The sequence below is a fragment of the Malaya genurostris genome, chromosome 2 (genome assembly GCF_030247185.1).
Source record: "Malaya genurostris strain Urasoe2022 chromosome 2, Malgen_1.1, whole genome shotgun sequence".
NCBI lineage: Eukaryota > Metazoa > Arthropoda > Insecta > Diptera > Culicidae > Malaya > Malaya genurostris.
The window spans coordinates 61,358,435-61,376,121 of record NC_080571.1 but is presented as its reverse complement, the minus strand read 5'-3'; the positions used below and the strand labels follow the sequence as shown (position 1 = coordinate 61,376,121).

Genomic DNA, 17,687 nt, shown 5'->3' with positions numbered 1-17,687 from the left:
ACTCCACCTATTAGTTTCGCCCCATGAAAAAGGTCCGAGATGTGTAGCTTCATATCGCCAATTTTGTCAATCTCGACGCGTACCTTCAGCAGCCCTCCCGGACCACCCACCCGGGTAACAGTGGTCGTTTGGCTGTAGTCGTACAGGGTCAGATTCCAGATACCTTTGGTGTGCCACGGATTACCCAAAAGTTTCGACTCGAACTCGTACTGCCCGTCGAGAGATTTTTCCGGGAAATACTGCGAATAGATGATCCGATTGTTTTTGTAGTCCGTTTTGTACTTGGTCACATCCGATATGGCCCAGCCATACTCGGACACGTTCGAAAGTAGCAGCCGATAGCCGGCCAGGCCGTCTCTGTCGCCACGATGTTGCTCCACGCGGGCAGCCCGATGTGGATCGAACGGAGCCACGTTGTACTCGGGGAGACCTGAGCAAGCGAGAGAGTCAGTACCCACGTTGATGATTAGAGTAAAGATACAGTACCTGTTTTGAAATACGGCCTTAGAGCATTGAATGCTTTTTTCACGCACAGATCGAAATCTGGTTTTCCAAATCTGCAGTTCTTGAATACGCGGAGGGCCTCTCGCTGAGACGTCACCGGATCGATGCAAAGAGCCGCTAAAACCACTACCGAGATTAATATTAGATGCCGTCGGTTCATTGTTGCTCTGAATGGTTTGCAGCGGGTTTTATTCTGGAATTAAGAAAAAATTGTTACCCTTTAATAATTCTCGTTGAGTTTCTTGAAAGCCTTTTCACTATCGAATCAACATTTTTGTACATCTTAATACAAACATGTACAAGTCTACCGTTTTGGTATAACACAAAAGATGCTTTCAGCATTTAGATTACAGCAACAAATGCAACCTTCCTTTGATTGAGACCGGTTGAGTTTTGAGGTGGGTGTATTGTGACCACACCGGTACTGCCATTAGGGTTTCTAAACATTGTTTCTCAAAATCGCTTTTTTTTGTAGCTCGTGTAGCGTGGCACAGATATGTACCATTTAGTACTCCGAGCGAAGTTGGACGATGTTACATGTGAGCCTATTTGGTGTATCGAAACATACGAAACGCCACAAATCTGCGAAGAGGTCGGCCGTAAGAGACCGCAAAGTCGCCGAGAGAAATAGTTATAACAAAACGGAGGAGAAAAAAAACGCACTCACCTTGATGCAACAACCGAACATCGACGCAGCCTCTTACATTAGCCGAAAGTTTTCAGGGTCGAAGTAATCGGCTTGCCGTAGCGGGTCAAGTTGACTTGTTTAACGGCGACGGTTTTGACGAGTACAACAAACTTTTAGGCGTCAATTTGATTTGTGGGTTTGTAACAGAAACTATAATATTTTTAATTGTAAAAGGCTAAGTTCTTACTTAATACAGAACTTGTGGCTATTGACTGCAAGGTTGAAACCGCATGTACCAAAAGAAAAAAAATGTTTTAATCCTCCGAGTGATGTGATGATGCCTCATGTCTCATCTCAATATCAATTGATATCAAAGTCCGATCATTCGACCGGATATGATAAAAATAAAAGGTCACATGTTCGAATCCTGACTTAGAAGTATTCTTATTGTCCGTACGATCGTAGCACTGACCATGCAAACGTCTTGTACACTTATAAGAAGTCTGCGAGGACTGTCTGAACAGAAAGTCATGTTCCGCATCGGAATGGAGCGTTGCACTGCGATTTTATGCATTTGATTATTTGGCGGCCTTATCATGTGTCTTGGTGTCTTCTACAAAGTTGTAGACGATTCAAACGTGGTCTTATGAAAACGTTCCGACCTTGTTCCAACACGAGTGGAATAACTGATAGAAAAATTAACTTTTTAACTGGAAGAAGATAGAGAGTTTTCGTCTTTGAAAATCGGTAATATCTGAAAACTTTGCCGAAGTGATTTTCCGTTAGCTCAATATCCGGTAGTGTTACTAACATGGTTCTAAAAAAAATTTTTTTTCAAAGAAACATTTTTCACATGGTTAGAACATATTAGATTTTATTTACGACTGAGTTTTTTTTTCATTTGCTTTCATTTTTAACATGAATGCATAGATAAAATAGGAAATAACAAATAAAGAAAATCATTTTTTTAGATTTATCGTCATTTTGATATAAATTAGCTACGTTGCGTCAAAACTAGTGCAAGCGTTCTGAAAGTGAAAAATAAAAGTCAAGTCAGTATCTCCTCCTTATTTGTAATCTGAAATTTACTTGATGTAAATTACGCTTAACCCAAGAAGTAATAAATCCTGTTGCCCCGCAACACATGTGTCTTATATATATACTTTAAACCAGGGGTGGAAATAAGCAAAGCTTTTGATTCACAGTAAATAAAAATAGTTAGTATTATCTTTTCATATCACATATTTATTCTAGATATTATCATGAATTCTGCAACGAATTATTTGAGGTAAGATAAATTTTGATTTAACTTAGAATTTTAGACATTTATTCATCGTTTTCAGTATTACTGTCTGATTCGGAATCAATATTTCAAGTTTTAATGCTACTCTGTGTTCATCAAACAGGTTTGAAGTTCAGATGGCTGTCACTTATAGTTCCGGCGTTGTAATGGTATAAGAGACGTTAACGTCAAAACTGATTACCGCTCAATTTTCGCGGATATGCATTATCAGATATCAATAATTTTAGGCTCGTTAAGTGAGTTTATTTCGTCGGTCGCACCAAAACTCCATGTTTTGTGATGTATTTGAAATTTATTAAGTAATACCGTCGTGGTGGAGTATTATCTTCAATAAAAACAGCTAATATTATTAACAAACATGCAGCGCTGAATAATAATTATAACGATTAGAAAAACATGTCCAATCAGAAAGTGTGCTATGAAATTGATGAATATTACCCTATTTTGCTTGAATGTCATACACAGAAGTAACAGGAGTGCAGGATTTTACTACGCCAATTCAAACGCACCATTGAAACGCTGCGCCAAATGCTGCGCTCCAATTACTTCTTTGAACCAAATTCATGTCAAACAGCTGGGTTTAATCTAGATAGCTAGAAGTAAAACAAAATCTTTTGTCGCTATAATCACTATTTGGTGTGGTATATTTTTTTACTAATTTTGCATTTCGTAAACTGTAAAATTAACAGTATCAATTGGATTACGATCTAATCTGATTATTTTCATAAAACCTTCATCCAGTATTTTATTCATTTTATTGCAATTAAACAAAAAACGAAAACGCGAAAACGAATACGGTTTGTATCACAGGAGAGCATGTGTTGAAACTTCGTAAACCGTGCCGTAACGAAACCGGTATTTTTCCCAACTCTGGTGATAAATACTGTTAAAGGAGCATTCCTGAAAGTTACAAATTGAAAATTTTCCCCGATTTGAGCACCCTCATGCGTATAAATTGATAAAAACGTGTTTAATCCACCTACCAGTGAGATGATACCTTTTTTATCAATCCGCATGTGTTTTTTTCATGAATATTCTTCGGTGTTTAAGTTTTTATGACATTGAGATTTTAATCACTCATTACTTTGTAATTTTGAAACTGCAAATCGGATCGAATTTGATTCTAAAAGTGTGATAATCGATTAAACATGCCTTGATATGTCGAAGTAAGCTCCACTTTAGAGTTTAAGGCACTTCCAGAGCCGGTATTCAGGAACCAACATAACAAAAACCGATTCGTATGGCCATATGACGAATAAATTACAACAGTTTTGAGTCCAACTTTGAAGCTTTTCGGTTTGAATTTTAAAAATTCATCATCATGTAATTCGAGAATCGGAAGCCATAATTGGAAAAAAATTTATTAATTTTGAATCGGACTATAAGTTTATTTTAATTTTAATTTTTGTTTCTGAAATTCGATTAGGCTTTTTTTGAGAAAACGATTGAGCTTTGAGAAACGATTTGATACTGGAACCGGAATTCTAAAATTGGTATGGCCGAAGTCAGATAAATTCACCTGAGTAGCTGTATAGTTTACATTTGTTTCAAAATATTTGAAAATCAGTGTAGACATCTTTGAGAAATCATAGCACGAATTAAATTTTTAGGTGCCTTCTGAATCGAAAACTGAATACCACTAAAACTGAAAAAAGTTTATTTGGTTATCGACTATCCAAATCTGCTAACCCGATAAACCTGATTAATATATGTGAAATAGAAATTTTTATACTAATCACCCTGTATCGCTGAAACGGGAAGTTGGATCTGACTGAGAAGGAAGATGTTTTATAAAATTTTGAAACTTTTCATTCGAATCTTAGATGATTCTTAGATTTCATTTGAATCTTAGATCGGTTCAGCCATCTACGAGAAAAATGAGTTACACAATTTTGATTTCGTTTCACATCCTGTAGTTCCGGAACCAGAGGTCGGAACCAAACATAATTCAGGAACTTTGTTTGGGAGCATACGACTTTTCATATGAATCTGAATTTGCAGAAAAGAAATTTTCCGAGAAAATTGAGTGAAATTATTTGTCACACACGCATTTGCTAATCTCGACGAACTGAGTCGTATGGTATATGGAAGTTATGTTCTTCCAGCATTTATTGCTGTAAGTAGTTTTAATCAATATAATTATGGAATTACTTTCATCTCGAAAATACTGATATCATCTGGTTTACAAATGCCATATTCGAACGATTATGTTGCCAAAAACGAGCCGTTCTAAAATCGGTCCGAGGCTAAATGCCATGAAACAGGATGCTGTACACAGTCTTTTTGGTACTTAGAAACAATTGTATGTAACAGTAAAAAAAATCGTGTTTTCCGTTGCTCCCAAGCATTTCTTTAGTATATAGCGCTCAAAACTTCTACTGCTGGAATAGGGGAAAAAGTCGTTTACACGAAAATTTCGATATCTCCGTTAAAAATGGACAGATTTTAACAATCTATGACTTGTTGGATAGGTATTACCGTGCGGAATCTAAGTCTGAAAACATATTCTGTTTTCAAGGTCAATTGTGACAGATACTATCAAAAAACTGAAAATTTTGTCATAAAACTTCGTATAACTCCAAAAATAAACATCCGATCTCAAAACCATTCAATAGCGTTTTGGGTGACGGGGAGACCTTTCATTTGCGACTAGTTTGATCAAAATCGGTCCAGCCATCTCTGAGATCTCGACCTCTTAGTTGACAACACACATACACACACACACACACACACACACACACACACACACACACACACACATACACACACACACACACACACACACACATACACACACACACACACACACATACACACACACACACACGCACACACACGGACATTTGCTCAGTTCGTCGAGCTGAATCGATTGGTATATGTCATTCGGCCCTAAAGTTTGAGCGAATTCTATACCTATTTTTTATATATATATATAAAAAAAGGTAAAACCATTAAATTAGTTAAAAATTGCTGTAGGATTACTGTTGTCACTAATTTTCACGCCCCCCATTGGGATCAACGATTTTAGATGTGAATCAATCGGCACTCATGTCTGATTTTGCTCATGTGCGATTTTCTTTCAAAATAGTAGCTCAAGATCACCACCGATTAGCAGGCGCGTACACAGGGGGGGGGGGGGTTTAGGGGTTCAAACCCCCCCCCCGAAACAAAAAATTATAACCCATGGGAAACATTGTGATATAAATTGTACATGTGTTGATTTATCACCATGTTCTAAAACCCCCCCCGAAAATTTTCTCTGGCTACGCGCCTGCCGATTAGTATTGATCTTGATCGATGTGATTCAAGGATTACTGATCAACTGATCAGGTTTAAAAAGTAGTTTCATATAATTAAAATTACTAACGTGATTACTATATTTAATTCTAGATCATCATGCATTTACTTCAATCCAATAAGACGAATAATGTTGTTTACATCCAGTTTTATAAAGAGTTAGATGAAATTCAATTCGCAAAAGACAATAACACTGTGCACTATTTGGAGCACGAAAACAATAAGTACAACATTCCAGTATATGTGGATGATAGTGCGGCAATGGATGACGAGACGAACCACGAACGAAGTGCCTCTTCAATCCTCGCAGGAGGGAAATGGAAGCTCGTCTCCCCCTAGAAAAAGGGTGACAACGAGATCCAACTAAAAAAAAAATTATTTAAAAAATCGGTTCCATCGGCCACGTAAAGCTTGTACGCAAATAGGCCTGAATAAAAAAATATCTTTTAAATAAAAAAAAAATCATATTTGAATTATTTTTATATACCACGCAAATAATTATAAATAAATTTTATGGTGGTGTTGAAAAGGAAAGTAATTGAATAAGTCTCAGAAAACACTACTGCCAAAAAAAAGTAGGGTTTATTTTTATTATAAAACTGAATATTATATTGTGATCGGGGGCTTGTCGGAGACTTAATTAGTACAAGTTGCTTCACCTGTTCTCATGCAAATGGAGCACTCGAAATCCGTTCTTGGCTAAATGCGCTGAGAACGAACGAAGCGTTGTACATCCATTTCTGCCGCCATACTTAAATGTGCGAACGAGTTTTTGAGAGCAGCTAATGCTCTTCGCCTGCGCATGGTTGTCTTCGGAGAAAGAGAACTTTGTGTCGCAATAAGAAGAGCTCGTATGGATAAGGTCTGCTGGTACTCTGGTTAATATACAGTTCCCACAATTTAGGTTTTGTCACGCCATTTAAGTTTTATCACCCTATTTTTTAATTCACGGTGTTCGGTTTTCTGATTCACAATCGGAAATCTTGATTCACATTTTCCTGCGCAAAATGGGCTTATTTCCACCTCTGCTTTAAACCACACATTGACACCAAAGCTTGTGAGAGAATTGAATTAATAATGTTTCTTTGTTCAATTCTCGCTCTATTTATTTTATTTTTTTATTGTTCTTGCTAAATTGTTAGACCATGCAAAAGGTTTAACCAGTTGTTCAATTCTTGGTTGAAATAATTCCGCCGGATGCCACACGGCTTCCCAAGTAGCACGTTAAGTTGCTGTCCTGTATTTTTCTACAGATTGTGCAATTTATCAAATTAGTTCATATTACTATTGTAGTAACTGTTGTGTTGTGGAAAAAGCGCAATTTTTCTGTGTTGTGCAACATATCTTAAAATTCTTCCGTTGTCACGAACATTTATGCACAATTATTGTGCAACTGATACAAAAACTCATGCATCGATCCTATTACAAATGCAGCAATTAAATCAGCGAAAAAACAATTGTGAAACTCATGGGAACTACCATGTAATGTAAACAAGAATTGAACTGATGTTTACAAAAACATAGCAAACATAATTTCTAATGAATAAGTTTCACATTTGATTTTCAAAACAACTGCTCGTAACACAAACATGGAACTTTAAAAATATTCTGCACATAAATAAATGGTAATACTACATATTGTAGAATTGATCTTTCATGTTTTAGTAAATAGAAAATCGACAACGAACTGCATTTTTATGGTGAAACATGTCTTCGTACGCCTGAAATTTTCAAGCGCCTTTGAATGTACGTGTTTTGATGATTGCACATAAATTTCTATGAAACTAACAATCTATTCTTTTCAATGAATATGATCGGGCGGGTGTTTAAAATATATACAAGAAAGTTGTCAAACATTCATACACCTTTTCAGACGATTTTAATCATATTGATGTTTCAATTAATCTTGAAATGAATTGTTCTTCAATATTTTCCAATATGGCATCGAGGGTAACAGTGTGTTGAAAAGAAGCAGGAACGAGTGTCGGAATGATCCAGCGTATCAAGAGGCGAAATCACCTGAAGAACTACAAGAAGCAGAAAATCTCGAAACAAAGCGTAGAACAGAAGAAGCGAGCAGCAACAAGGACCCGGAAATTGTGCTCGCGTCTTTTGCAGTGTTCGGATTCATGCGTTTTGATGGACGATGAGACTTATGTAAAGGAGGACTCAAAAACCCTTCCAGGTCCAATATACTTTACTGTCGTCTTTGGGGAGGATGTGAGCGATGCGGACAGGTCGATTCAAGTGGAGATGACAATCAATATGTTCCTGTGGTTTGAAGTCAACCATTTTTTACACTACTGGAACTATAAATGCCGAAATCTATCGATCTGAGTGTTTCCAGAAGAGCCTTCATATAAAAAGGATAGTACACCTCCACTGTTTTGGCCGGATTTAGTGTCGGCTCACTATGCCAAAACCACTCTCAATTGGCTTGCGGAAAAGGGTATAAATTTCGTTGAGAAAAATATCAATCCACTAAATTGGCCTCAGCTTCGACCCATCGAACGTTACTGAGCAATCGTGAAGAGGGTCTTCAAGAAAACTGGTTAGGCAGCTGGGAACATACAGGAGTTTAAAAAAATTGGGCTCAAGCGTCCAAAAAATGCGATACAACACTTGTCCGGAACGTGACGAAGATCGTTCGATCAAAAGTTCGAAAATTCGCGAAGGAATAACTTCATTATGCTCAAGTTTTATCTGGTACAATAAAGAATCAATTTTTAGTTTGAATAAAATATCGTTTTTTATAATAATTTGAAAGAAAATTTGTGGATAGCTTATTTTCGATACACTCCTTAGTAAAGATTTTTTTTAAATAGTGGAAATAAATATAATTAATTTTTCTTCTTAAATCGATTTTGTTCATTTCACTAACCGCTCTAAAAAGTAATGTTTGGTAAAAGCTAGAACTTTCTGGACATTCGTTGATCTCATCCGCATTACTGGAATCGGGAATCGCACTTTGGTAGGCATCAATATAATTGATTACTAAGCAGAAAGTCATAACAGACAGGACAAGGATTCAACTTGGAGGTGGGTCGAATGAACGCAGAAAATATTTCTCGTACAGTTTGATATTCCTTTAAGAGCTCTAATCGGTTCCTCTGCTACATCTGTCATGTTATGAATAGGCTCATATTGCATTTTCTACATTTAAACATGAAGGCCGCCAAGTTCCATTCAAACTATCAGAAAGATTTTTCAACCGATCGGTGTCGTGTGCAGTCACCGGTTCGGTAACCTCTCACTACGAAATGCATATGTTGCTACCATTGCTGCTGCTGCTGCTACGAAAATTTACCCACTTGCGGCACTGTTGCAGAGAAGAACAACACCGGCTTCGGCGGAAGTTTGTAAGTTGATTGCTTGTTTTCTATGCAATACGAGAAAACATCAGCGTTGGACGATTGTTGGTTAACTTCGCCGTCGATCTTCGAGTACCGAAACTTTCATACTGACCCATATTTTCGGCTCTTCACTGGAGCAGATCGACCGTAACAGCTGGTTGGAATCTGCTGATTCCGGAACTCTTTTGGTATTATGCAACAATAGTGTGCAGAAGCAGTAAATGAATGATTTATCGAATCGTGATGGTGAATTAATTACTAGACGATGCAGGTGCATCGGTCACTCACACCTAACCTGATGAATCGTTCAGTTTGCTACTGCCGACATCGAATGCTTGGCACGGTGGGAAGGTGGGAAAAATTCTTGGTTCAGACTGACTACTCGTTTCAGAGACCGGTCTGCAGCTTTGCGACTGATTCTGGTGGCCTTGTTGCGGTAAAGGATGGAAATAAAAATTTGCTATGGAAAGCCGTTTAAATGTCGTTGATATTGGCATTCTTGTGAGTTCATTTTGGAATTGCTAGCGGTTATTTGGTATGCAGTTTGACGCTCATAAAGCGGAATGTCGATCGATGATGATGTTATGAAATAGATAGTAAAGAGTAGAAAAGTAGTAAAGTGGAATAGTGGAACAATAGAAGAGTAGAAGAGTAGAAGAGTAGAAGAGTAGAAGAGTAGAAGAGTAGAAGAGTAGAAGAGTAGAAGAGTAGAAGAGTAGAAGAGTAGAAGAGTAGAAGAGTAGAAGAGTAGAAGAGTAGAAGAGTAGAAGAGTAGAAGAGTAGAAGAGTAGAAGAGTAGAAGAGTAGAAGAGTAGAAGAGTAGAAGAGTAGAAGAGTAGAAGAGTAGAAGAGTAGAAGAGTAGAAGAGTAGAAGAGTAGAAGAGTAGAAGAGTAGAAGAGTAGAAGAGTAGAAGAGTAGAAGAGTAGAAGAGTAGAAGAGTAGAAGAGTAGAAGAGTAGAAGAGTAGAAGAGTAGAAGAGTAGAAGAGTAGAAGAGTAGAAGAGTAGAAGAGTAGAAGAGTAGAAGAGTAGAAGAGTAGAAGAGTAGAAGAGTAGAAGAGTAGAAGAGTAGAAGAGTAGAAGAGTATAAGAGTAGAAGAGTAGAAGAGTAGAAGAGTAGAAGAGTAGAAGAGTAGAAGAGTAGAAGAGTAGAAGAGTAGAAGAGTAGAAGAGTAGAAGAGTAGAAGAGTAGAAGAGTAGAAGAGTAGAAGAGTAGAAGAGTAGAAGAGTGAAAACATTTTGTTATGAATCGTTCAAAATAGTTATTATTTTGGTACGGAGAAAAAGTCGCGAGCAGAAATATAGCGATAGTTTTTTTAGTAGTGGGCAGGTTCTAACAATCTATAGCTTAATGGATAGATATTGCCATAAGCTACTTAAGTGTTAAATAATCAGCTATTTGTGAGATTTTAAAAAAAAAGTTGGAACTTGTTGAACTCAGACAACTGATCCTCGAAATTTTTTACAAATATTCTGTACTTTTGCCTTTCTCATATAGAAAGGCTATGCAATCGCTGGGAAAACCGACTTTACAACCGAGGCCCGGAGGGCCGAGTGTCATATACCATTCGACTCAGTTCGACGAGATTACAAACTGTCTGTGCGTGTGTTTGTATGTATGTATGTGTGTATGTGACAACTAATGGTACTCAATTTTCTCAGAGATGGCTCAACCGATTTTTACAAACTTAGATTTAAATGGAAGGTCTTATACAATTTTCTTGAATTTCATTGGGATCCGACTTCCGGTTCCGGAATTACAAGGAAATATATGCAAATCTATGAAAAATGCGCACTCAATTTTCTCGGATATTTCTTAGACAATTTTCATAAACTAAGAAGCAAATAAAAGGTTTTAAAATTCTTTAAAAAGTATCGGTTCCGGTATTACAGTGCGATTAGTGAAAATTTACAATTTCATGAGTATTTTTTCACAAGTGATGGCGAAACGATGTGCACATTTGTATAAAACTTACTGCTAAATTCATCTAGTTGGCAGATCTTGTTAGTTAGTGAATACATAAAACTACTTTGGGACTACTAGTCCCCGGTTTCCGCTTCAAAAAGCATCGATAATAGAGAAGGAAATCTCCAAAAACGGAACTCAATTCGATTTCTCAGCAACGGTTAAGCCGATATTCACGAATTATGATTCAAATTTAAGCTCTCATAGTCTTTAAATATGCTGTGCAATTTTATCCTGATCCGACTTCCGGTTCCGAAATTATAGGGCGATGAGTGTCAAAACATTCAAATCGTCATTCAAAATGTCGATGCAAAACTAGTACGCGACGGTACGTGCGGCTTTGCTCCGTTCGCAGCGTGCTTTGTTCAATTACGTATAGCGTGCAGGGTTATCACATTAAAATTGACATTTTTCATGTGAAAAAATGTAAACTTTTAATTCTTTTATTCATTTTGTATCTACTTGTTTGTGTTATTACAAGATCATGATAACTATCCTTTTCTATAAAAGTACACTTAAAACCTTTCTCATATAGAAAGTTTATGAAATCTCTTGAAAAATTTACTAGTGAAAATTGGCCCAAAGGATCTATATTATTCGACACAGTTCATCGAGCAGAGCAATGTATGTGCCTGTGTGTGTGTGTGTATGTGTGTGAGTATGTGTCAAATATTGTCACTCATAAAATAAAAAATCTCGCCCAGTCCCAGAGGTTGCTATTGAATTTCACACCATCAATTAGAGCGACGATACAAAAAAGGGTATAATTTAACTAGATTTGGTTTAAAACTTATTCAATTTGTAGGCTATATTAATTACTTTCTAAACGAGCCGACTTCGGCTATACTGGTTCCAAGTTCCCGGTTCCAGAAATACCGGAAGTAGTAGTCAAAAAGTTTAAAACGAGACTCACTCAATTTTATCAGTGATGATTTGATCCGGGTCCGAATTCCAGTTCCAGTACAATAGGATAAAGTGTGTTTAATCCTTTAGTGCGACGATTCAAAATAAAGAAAAATTCTTATTGACTTGATATAACTGTTTACAAATTGAAAAGGCTACGTTAGTTTATACCCAACGAAAAGTTTCTTATTTCATTCAAGATTGAAAAAAAAATTCTTCACAGAATCTTCTAGTGATATTTTTGGAAATATAAGTAATATGAGAAAGGCATCGTTACACCACTAGGTAGATTAAAACAGTTTTTTTTTGTACAACATACCCCATGGAATGAAAAGTCCCGGCCCTGTCACAGAAAAGACATGAATAGATTAGAGCCGTGTATATTTTTGTTGAGAACACACCTCTTGATGGCCCAATACCAAATTTCATGACAATCTTTCCACTAGTGTTTGAATAACAGCTGATCGTGTCAGACCAGTTCTAGTTTTCATCAAGTTATGGAAAAAGGCGAGTTTGTTCTGAATAAACAGCAACGGTGAAATTGAATGATTTGCGGTACGGATATGTTCACCATCCCCCGTATTCTCCAGACCTGGCCTGCAGCGACTATTATATATTTCCAATTATTCCAATTATTCTCCAGGGAAAGAAATTTTCGTCGAATGCTGAAGTCATTGCAGAAACGAAAGCCTATTTTGAAGGTCTTGACAAATCTTTTTTTTTAAATGGCATCACCATATTGGAGGACCGATGGGTCAAGTGTATTGCTCTAGAAGTAGATTACACTAAAGAATAAAATAGTCTTACGAAAAAAAACGACTTACGACTAATTCTTTGTTAATAGTCATACAAAAATCTTCTAAATTGTGTTAAAAACTGTTCTCATTTGCAAATATTGTTAATTTTGTGGTCAAATAAAGCGATAATGGCTTCACCGATACCCGATTTTCGTTTCTGAAAGTACCGGAAATTGTGGTTGCATACATTTACAGAAGGAATTATACAGAGATTAGTGATTAAAATTTCAAACCATCACTCCATGTAACGATAACAAAAAAACATTAGAAATCTTCTATTTTGAATTAAAAAATCTTCAAATTTAGGATATCGCAGGTTGATTGCCAAACGAACCGACTTCAGCTATATTGGTTCTTAGTTCTGGTTCTGGAAGTACCGGAAATAGTGGTCAAAATTCCTAAAATAATTTCACTTCAATTTATAAATTATGACTGGACCTAATTTAGAAAACTTAGCTCCAAATAAAAACTTTTAAAATCCAATACAAATTTTATGGAATTTTCCAGGATCCAACTGCCGGTTTCGAAGAATCAGAGACCTTCTGAAATGATCTTTAGGATATTTTAATTTGTAGATCAGGAAATTTCTTGAGGAGTATTGGCGAATATTTCATCCCCTGATTGTATCATGATTATATTAATATATTGAAATGAATAAGTCAAAAATGAAAAGTTTTGTCGAAGCCCTTCCTGCTCCACGTTTGATTTTAGGAGATTTCAATTCGCACGGAATGATGTGGGGTTCCGTTTACAATGATAGCAGATCATCTCTAATATATAATATTTGCGACAATTTTAGCATGACGGTACTAAATATGGGTAGCATGACACGGATCCCAAGACCTCCTGCACGTCCAAGTGCATTAGATTTATCTCTTTGTTCGACTTCAATTCGACTAGATTGCACCTGGAAAGTATTTCCTGATTTACATGGTAGCGATCATTTACCAATCATCATCTCAATTAGCAGTAACAAAGGCATTGCTAATTCAGTTAATATTCCATATGATTTGACAAAAAATATTGACTGGATTAAATACCAAAGTAGTATTTCAAGTGTCTTAACTTCAATGGAAGAGCTCTCCCCACTTGAAGAATATGACTTCCTCGTTTGTTCGATTCTGGAGGCCGCAGAACAAGCCCAAACCAAACGATTTCTTGGTACATCGTCTAACAGAAGGCCTCCAAACCCTTGGTGGGACAAAGAGTGCTCAGATGCTAAACACGCGAAACAAAATGCTTTCAAGACGTTTTTTAAAACGAGAAGGAGGAACTCCTCAGAATTTTGAAAATTTCTTGACTTTAGAAACCAAGTACAAGAACACACTTCGGGCCAAGAAATGTAGCTATTGGAGACATTTTGTCGAAGGTTTGTCAAGAAAAACCTCAATGAGCACTCTTTGGAATACGGCCAGACGAATGAGGAATCGTAACATAGGAAATGAGAGTGAGGAATACTCGAACCGATGGATATTTGATTTTGCGAGGAAAGTTTGTCCAGATTCTGTTCCTACGCATAGCATTATAAGGGAATCTTTTCCAAATAATGGTACCATTGATAGCCCCTTTTCAATGATGGATTTTTCCATAGCACTCATGTCTTGTAACAATAACGCTCCTGGGTTGGACAGAATTAAATTCAACTTGGTGAAGAATCTGCCCGACCTTGCAAAAAGACGTTTGTTGAAATTATTTAACAAGTTTCTTGAGCAAAATATTGTTCCACCTGACTGGAGGCAAGTGAAAGTTATCGCCATTCAAAAGCCGGGGAAACCAGCTTCCAATCACAACTCATATAGACCCATTGCGATGTTGTCCTGCATCAGAAAATTGTTCAAAAAAATTATTCTACGACGTCTCGACACTTGGGTCGAGATGAACGGGTTGTTGTCTGATACTCAGTTTGGCTTCCGTAGAAATAAAGGGACGAATGACTGCCTTGCATTACTTTCGTCTGACATCCAAATTGCCCTCGCTCAAAAGCAACAAATGGCATCTGTATTTTTAGACATTAAAGGAGCATTTGATTCAGTTTCCATTGATGTTCTTTCAGACAAGCTCCACCAACATGGACTCCCAGCGGTTATAAATAATTATTTGCACAACCTTTTGTCAGAGAAACGCATGCATTTTTCACATGGCGATTTGGCAACAATCAGAATTAGTTACATGGGTCTCCCGCAAGGCTCATGCCTCAGTCCGCTCCTCTATAATTTTTACGTGAATGACATTGACAGCTGTCTAGTAACCCCATGTACACTAAGACAATTGGCAGATGATGGCGTGGTTTCAGTTACTGGACCCAAAGCTATTGATCTGCATAAACCATTACAAGATACCTTAGATAACTTGTCCGTTTGGGCTGTTCATCTGGGTATCGAATTCTCTGCGGAGAAAACAGAGCTGGTCGTCTTTTCAAGAAAGCATGATCCCGTGCAGCTTCAGCTTCATATGATGGGAAGAATGATTCAACAGGTTTTGATTTTCAAATACCTTGGGGTGTGGTTTGATTCCAAATGCACGTGGGGAGGACACATTAGGTTTCTGATAACAAAATGCCAACAAAGAGTAAATTTTCTTCGAACAATAACAGGATCTTGGTGGGGTGCTCATCCGGAAGATCTAATAAAATTGTATCAGACAACAATACTTTCAGTGATGGAATATGGATGCGTTTGCTTTCGTTCCGCTGCAAACTCTCATATCATCAAATTAGAGCGAATTCAATATCGTTGTTTGCGAATTGCTTTAGGGTGCATGCATTCGACACATACAATGAGTCTTGAAGTTCTGGCGGGAGTTCTTCCATTGAAAGATCGTTTTTGGGAGCTTTCATCGCGACTGCTAATAAGATGTGAGGTACTGAATCCCCTGGTTATTAATAACTTCGAAAGGCTAGTTGAGCTTCAATCTCAAACAAGATTCATGACAGTATATTTTAACCATATGTCACAGGAAATCAACCCATCAAGATATATTCCTATCCGTGTCAGCCCCCTAAATGTCCCTGACTCAACTTTATTTTTCGACACATCCATGCAGCGCGAAGTGCGTGGAATCCCAGAACACCTACGCTCGATGGAAATCCCAAAAATATTTACAAGTAAGTTCAGGCATATTGACTCTGAGAAAATATTTTACACGGACGGATCACGAATTGAAGAGGCTACTGGGTTTGGTATATTCAACAATAATGTTTCGGTCTCATTTAAGCTTCAAGAACCTGCATCTGTTTATATAGCAGAGTTAGCAGCAGTTCATTATAGTTTGAGTGTAATCGTTACATTATCTCCAAACCATTATTTTCTTTTCACAGATAGTCTGAGTGCAATTGAAGCTATTCGCTCAAACGCTGCTTGCAAAAATGAACCTTTTTTCTTGGGTAAAATAAAACAGTGTCTGAACGACATATTGAATAATAATTATCTAATCACAATAGTTTGGGTTCCGGCTCATTGCTCCATTCCAGGCAATGAAAGAGCCGATATTTTAGCCAAACGTGGTGCTATTGAGGGTGAAATTTATGAGAGACCGATTGCTTTCAACGAATTCTATAGCGCGTCTCGCCAAAGAACACTTGCCAGCTGGCAAGCTTCTTGGGATAAAGATGATCTGGGTCGGTGGATGCACTCAATTATTCCTAAAATATCGACAAAGGCATGGTTCAGGGGACTGGATGTGAGTAGAGATTTCATTCGTGTGATGTCCAGACTCATGTCCAATCACTACACGTTAGATGCACATCTCCTTCGAATTGGACTTTCCAAGACTAATCATTGTGCTTGTGGCAAAGGTTACCGCGATATTGACCATGTTGTTTGGACATGCGTGGAATTTCGTGATGTCATATCTCAACTAATAAATTCCTTGCGTACCCAAGGTAGACTATCCAATGTCCCAGTTCGCGACATTCTTGCTTGTCGTGACCTTCCATACATGAAACTTCTTTATCATTTCATTAAATCCATTGGAGTTCCAATTTAAATTTTATTTTATGTTAGACTGTTTTCTCTTCCATGAGTTCAACCAATAGCCAACTATAGGATATTGAATATAAGTGGTGAACTGATACAAACAAACCTGAAATAGTTATAAGATCATGTACAAAATAAATGTATTTTATATAATGTAATTTAAAATAGCAACTCGCTTGATAAAAACAGTGTTTAGATTAACTAATGAGTACCAACATACTAATATGATATTCGAAATGTATTAGGTTTAAACTACTATGTATTGTGGATGCCACGGCGAAGAAAAACTTATGTATATTGCCTATGAAATAAACGTAATTATGAAAAAAAAAGTCAAAAATGAAAAGTTTAAAGAAATTAAAAACACTTTGCAACTAAAGTGAAAACGATCGAAACTATTGAATATTGCAGATTTGACAATAATTTGATGGTAAAACCATCAATTTTTTTAATTAAATTTGCAGTGGAAATTGTATCAGAGTTTCCAGATAGAACCAAAAAGTTCGGAGTGCATTTCCTTCAAATGCCTTTACGAGATATTCACGTTCTTACACCGCGATTTTCCATTTTAAAAACTGATCGAATGAATCTCTTCGCATAACATGAACCACAGCATCACAACTGTTTCTATTTGGTTTGCATTGCAATATTTATCATTTGAAGTAGAGCTAGATCCTCAACTCGATGACCGTGAACGAATAGATGACCTTGAAGTCAACCATTTGGATTAGTTGGTCACTGCTGCCGCTACGGCTACTTTCATTGCAGTCCAATCTTACTCATTTCATTAAAGTCTATTTACATTGTTGGTGGCACTCCTCGCTCCTCACATCCCCTGGACGGCAGTTTCTCGTGGACAAAAAATCTATGCAACCTCTATGATCACTGCAAACAATCGCACATCAACACACACGAAATTGGTACGCGATCACTTTCCGAGCACCGCGATCTGTCTTGCTTGCG

The 17,687-nt window shown here is 37.1% G+C and overlaps 1 protein-coding gene across 1 annotated transcript in view; it reads right to left on the bottom strand.

The window, feature by feature from the left end:
* LOC131432399 (uncharacterized) overlaps nucleotides 1-17,687 on the bottom strand; it is a 17,961-nt gene extending 274 nt beyond the window's left edge. The window contains exons 1-3 of the mRNA XM_058598640.1: nucleotides 17,527-17,687; nucleotides 487-697; nucleotides 8-430 (exon numbers count right to left, since the gene is read on the bottom strand). Of these exons, the coding sequence (XP_058454623.1) occupies nucleotides 8-430; nucleotides 487-664 (601 nt within the window). The 5' untranslated portion in view covers nucleotides 665-697; nucleotides 17,527-17,687. The remainder of the gene's footprint in view (nucleotides 1-7; nucleotides 431-486; nucleotides 698-17,526) is intronic.